Raw genomic sequence first — 5,966 nt, 5'->3', positions numbered from 1 at the left:
ATATTCTCACATTCTCTGTGTGACACAGTGTATCATCAATATATTCTCACATTCTCTGTGTGACACAGTGTATCATCAATATATTCTCACATTCTCTGTGTGACACAGTGTATCATCAATATATTCTCACATTCTCTGTGTGACACAGTGTATCATCAATATATTCTCACATTCTCTGTGTGACACAGTGTATCATCAATATATTCTCACATTCTCTGTGTGACACAGTGTATCATCAATATATTCTCACATTCTCTGTGTGACACAGTGTATCATCAATATATTCTCACATTCTCTGTGTGACACAGTGTATCATCAATATATTCTCACATTCTCTGTGTGACACAGTGTATCATCAATATATTCTCACATTCTCTGTGTGACACAGTGTATCATCAATATATTCTCACATTCTCTGTGTGACACAGTGTATCATCAATATATTCTCACATTCTCTGTGTGACACAGTGTATCATCAATATATTCACATATTATCTGTGTGACACAGTGTATCATCAATATATTCTCATATTATCTGTGTGACACAGTGTATCATCAATATATTCACATATTATCTGTGTAATAATGATCATACCTGTTTCAGTTTCCAGTGTCCTGATGAGAAAACCCATCATCACTGCATTCATCACTAACATTAATATTAACTGCACTGTTCTGAGGACCGAATCTGAACCTGAAAGAGACGAAAGTGCGAGAAAGTTTTCCTTCATTAAACTCTTCATACTAACAGAAATGAAGCTGATCAGGGTTTAAAACTGAATTGAAGACAATGATGATCAGATAACAGAGAAAACATCTCACAACTGACCCCAGATCAGATAAAGACTGAAATCAGTGAAGAACTGGAGATTCATTTCTCTTAAAAACTATTTACTCATATTCACACGGTCAACCATAAAAGATGACGAGTGCCATAAAATCATGATGACTGATAATGACAGAATAATGTTTAATAGTTCATAACAATGATCATTTACTGAGTTATTGATGCAGTTTTAACAGAGATCAGAAATCATTAAATACTTACAGCCGAGCCATCTGAATCTATAAAACATTGTGTCATTTGTCATTGTTAGCATCATTGGTAAAAGCACAACAATGATGAATCCTAAAAGCAGGAGAGTCATCACATTAATGAAGATTACAGACAACAACAGATTCACAGTAAACATGAAAATTACTTTTTCATTATGAGTGTTTTAATGTGGCACTAGGAGCAATGAACGTTACAAATATGTTTTATCTATGTTTGGTATTAATGTGAAGAACAGAGCAAATGCAAATGAATCCAGATCAATAATAAATGTGACTCACCGGCTCTGCCTGATCCAAACATGTAGAACAGAAGAATGAATTGTAAAGATGGCAGAAACTCAAAGATCAGATCAACCACAACATCAAATATGTCAAATATCCGTCCACGTTTCTGTCCAATCTTTGCAACTAAAACTATATGGGAAATATTTACAATATTTAGGATCCAAATGTTTGATTCAGTCTTCAGTTATTGTAATAACAGTTTATAATAATAATTGAATGTGTTAATAAACAAGAGCAGATGAATGAACATTCAGATGAATAAATCATGTCTGTGATGTTTATTATAACATATATTACATGAGCGTCACTTGTTTAAAGTTTTGGGGTTTGATGAAACTGATGGAAATCAATAAATTTATGCACAGATCATTTCAAATAATATTTTACCTTTTTTACTGCGATTTATTGTTTCTGCTTTTACTATTCTTTCTTTTCTCCTGTTATTCCTTTTTATTTATTACTATTTGAATTATTATTATTAACTTGCACTTTGGTTCAACGTCTGTAAATGTGCTTTAAAAATAAACATGAATTATTATTAATAATAAATGTACAGTTATATTTACTGTATAATTTGTTTTGGTAATTTTGTGTCTGTTGTAGATTGTCATTTACAGCAAAAGAGGCAGAAAATTTTATATGAATTACATTATCATTAATTTAATTCGATTTTCATTTTGTTTAAAGTAAAATTTGAATTTAGAAATAATTTGTTTAATTTCGTTTGTTTCAATCATTTAATGACATTTGTTAATATAAATCGACATGTAGAAGTGAAGTGCAAAAGTCCCTCCATCCAGACCGACACAATCACTTTAATCAGGGACTAAAAGCGGTTCAAATATCAAAAACAAAAACAGAAAAAGGATTTTAATTTTTTTTTTTGCAGAACGAATTGAAAACCGGAACAAACATCATTCATGCTTATTTTTATAATCTTGTCAATTGAATATGTTGAGTTTAGTTCACATGTGTGTTTAATGACGTTGATTACACGCGTGTTGTTGACATGTTCAGTGATTCATCTGAAGGCCGCACTTCCAGTGTTGACCGCTCCATTAAATATAATATGAGTGATGCAGTTTTACTGTTTAAAATATTAAATACACAAATAAAATGTTCAACTGAATCTGTCTCTGACAAAACTCCAGTACTGATTCATTTAATGATGTTTATTAACACAATTTACCCTCTAAATAATGTTCTTAACCGTTCTTTTATTTCGTTATAACCGGTAATCTTCTGGAAAGACGCCTCGAAAAACTGAAACCGGAACTAAAAAATAAAGTTTTTGCTCCGAATGAAAAACGATAAAAGTTTCACACTTCTGCATTTGTGAATATCATCATAGTTCAAATAAACGATGGCGTCGGTCGGGAAGAACAGTTATAAACACTGACATTGAAGTGTTTTATGTTCAGAAATTGTAAATTAAGCGTCCGGATTTGACTTTCTGTACATTTCCAAAAGATGCTGAACTTTGCACGAGGAGGGTTCAGGAAATTAAACACAATAACTTTATTATTAAATGAAGAAATATTTTTATCTCTGGAAATTTTCAATATAAGGAACATTTTATTTTAAATAAACTCAATTTTAAGGCATCAGGTTACTTACTTTTTTAAGTTAATCAAAATATTATTTTTTGCTCGTTTAGTTTAGTGCTCTTAAAATATGACCCTCATTCCTGATGACCAATTCAAGACAATAAATATGTAATATAATATAATATAATATAATATATAATTCATGGCCTCTCACTGTGTGTCACGATTGACGGTGAAGGCAGACACGGGACGAGGATCTACATGCAGCGGAAGCTTTATTGAATAACAAAAACCACGAACAAAGAAAAAATCCACGATGGGAAAAGGTAAAACAAAACACGGAGGGCATACAAAGGGTTAACGAAACATGGAAGGCATACAAAGGGTTCAACGGGAAGTAAACAAAGACAGAGAGCACGGATAACAGGCGTCCACATACATCAAAGACCGACGGGAATGGAGAAACAAACGGGGTTAAATACAGCGACACAGGAGGATAACAAACGATATACAGGTGCGGACAATAACGCTGTGGCAGAGGTGATGAGGGCCAGGAACCATGGGAGATGTAGTTTGTTTACACAGACAATGAAACACAGGGCGGACAACAAGGAAAACGTGACATGGAACGTGAAAAGTGGCATGTGAAACAGAAAACCCGGGGCAGACAACACAGGAACGTGACACTGTGACTCAACCTAACATCTCCTTTTCTCTTTCACGTAAGACAGAAAGTCACACGGGTTTGAAACAACACAAGAGTGAGTAAATGATGACAGACGTTTCATATTTCATCTGAATTTTCATCTCTTTAATTGATAAATGATTGTTGATGTTCCTGTGTCTGAATCAAACACTGCTGATCTACAGAAACACGGTTTAATATCATTTTCTCAACATGTCACTGGTACATGATGATGTATGAACAGAATAATACAGAAATACTTACTGTAAATGATTTTACAGAGGCAGTACAGAAACATTATCCCAAAGAAGACTGATATTATGACTCTCTCAATCTGTGCATAACTCAGAAGTTTTCCAAAGGCAGATTTTAAAAGAGCTGAAAGAAAGATGCAGATAAAACTACAGTATATATAAATATAAATACAGAAGCATTAAAACACACTTTTCATTTAAGATGTTTTTATGACTGTCTCTAGTAATCTGTGCTTTAGTGTTTCAGATCACTGTCTGCTCTTGACATTGACCCTGTGAACTTTGACCTGCTTTTATTACACCTGACATCATGATACAACACTGAGATGTTATTTAGGGGTTGTTTGGGTGTATAATTCATGGACGTAACATGATGTTTTCAGAGTGAGATGTAATGCTGATGTTTTGATCAGATTGATGACAGATGAGTGGATGTATTTTATAAGAGTGAAAATAAACACAGATGAACACATGAACACATTCATGTAAATCCTGAATGAACTGCAGCACGACACATGAAATAAATATTCTGGGTTAAAGCTGAAGTTAAACTCAATGAAGCATGATGTTGATTACTCCAAATAATCTTTTCTTTACAAATATGCAAAACTGGAGTTAATGAGGCACTTATGAAACACATTTTTATTTGAGCTTTATAGATGTTTAAATGATCGTTTTCATGGTCACTTTAAGGTTTACGGTGTTGCATTGCCATGGCAACAAACTTTAAATAACTCTACTGAAAAAGCATTTTTAAGTGATTTTATTAACACACATATTACATTAACATGAACATTGTTTACATCTTGTGGGTGTAATTTTGAGTATTTTAACATTTATGGATTTGTCCCGTTTACTTCCATTGTAAATGCCTCAGTGTTACCCAGAATTCTGTGTTCTTTAAGAAAAGGAGGGACAAATATAAATGCATTTTTGTGGTAATCGACATTTTCCAAAACTGCTGTTGATTGAGTTTAACTAGAACTGAACCTGGAATATTCCTTTAAAGTATTTGTGTAATATTATTGTTTTATAATGTAGAATATCATGAATATTAAATCACTTCAGTTCTGACAGTCACAATTATTTGTTTTTTACTGACTGTTAAAGTTAATTGTTTTGTGTTCATGATAATTATTGTTGTTGTGTTTGGATTGTTTACCTGAATAAATAACAGCTGAGAGAAAAACATATTCTGCAACGTAACTGTGACGCAAAATCAGTTTATTAATGTGACCTGTAAAACAGAAAATATAATATCACAGAAAACACTGAAAATATAATTGAGATTACTGACACAGAGATCATGTGATGTCTGCACATCCTGATATTATGATTCATCTCCTGATCTCTGATAAACAATAATCAGAAATAAATCATTTACCTGTGAAGTCTGTAACATATGGAGCGGCCCAGAGCAACATTAGAGGTCTCACAATATAAAGAGCACAACAACAAACTGTCTCGTTCACAGATCCTGAAACAAACACATTTGACTGAATATAAATGTTTAAAAATAGAAAAATAAAACATCCCGCATGAAAACAAAACTCACACATTTAATAATGAAGATGAATTTAAAGACTCACCTTCAGAAACACCCCAGAACACAAAAGCACAAAACATGATGATATTTGGACAAAAGGCCAGAAACACGTGAAGACGGAGGACTGAATCTAGAGATAAAAATAAACACAATAAATAACTGAGAAAAATACTAAACCACTGATAATATAAAAACAATAAAGTTTATTTAAAAGAAGAAAATGACTTTGAATTAATTGTGTGTGTGTGAGGGAATTCACATATATTTCTGAGGAAGTCAGAGTTGTGTTCATATATTTAACGTTTTGTTTAAAAACATTTTAATAAATAATTATGAGAAGTGCCTTTTTTTCCAGTTGAGCCCCCCAAAATGTCTGAGCACGTCCCTGACGTGGTTGAATTTGAGATGATGTGTTAATTAATGTAAACAGATTTACAGACAGTTGTCACTTGTCCATAGCATATGCATTATATGGTCAGATGGAAAACCAGCTTTATCCAGTTAAAAACAATTCTCACATATATTACCTTTGCGGACTGCTTCAACTGATGTTACCTTCTGTACCCCCACTTTTCATAGCAATACGTAATAAC

The 5,966-nt window shown here is 32.7% G+C and overlaps 1 protein-coding gene across 1 annotated transcript; it reads right to left on the bottom strand.

The window, feature by feature from the left end:
* Positions 1 to 595: 595 nt before the first annotated feature.
* On the bottom strand, positions 596 to 5,503 carry LOC127642578 (uncharacterized; the record flags this gene model as incomplete). The annotated part of the gene is made up of 7 exons (XM_052125217.1): positions 596 to 694; positions 1,049 to 1,129; positions 1,336 to 1,470; positions 3,838 to 3,951; positions 4,990 to 5,064; positions 5,212 to 5,304; positions 5,417 to 5,503. Coding segments are annotated over 7 exons (684 nt in total), but the record flags the coding sequence as incomplete, so codon positions are not given.
* Between the last annotated feature and the right edge of the window lie 463 nt (positions 5,504 to 5,966).

Source organism: Xyrauchen texanus, unplaced genomic scaffold (assembly GCF_025860055.1).
Source record: "Xyrauchen texanus isolate HMW12.3.18 unplaced genomic scaffold, RBS_HiC_50CHRs HiC_scaffold_715, whole genome shotgun sequence".
NCBI lineage: Eukaryota > Metazoa > Chordata > Actinopteri > Cypriniformes > Catostomidae > Xyrauchen > Xyrauchen texanus.
This window is presented reverse-complemented; position numbering and strand designations above follow the sequence as displayed.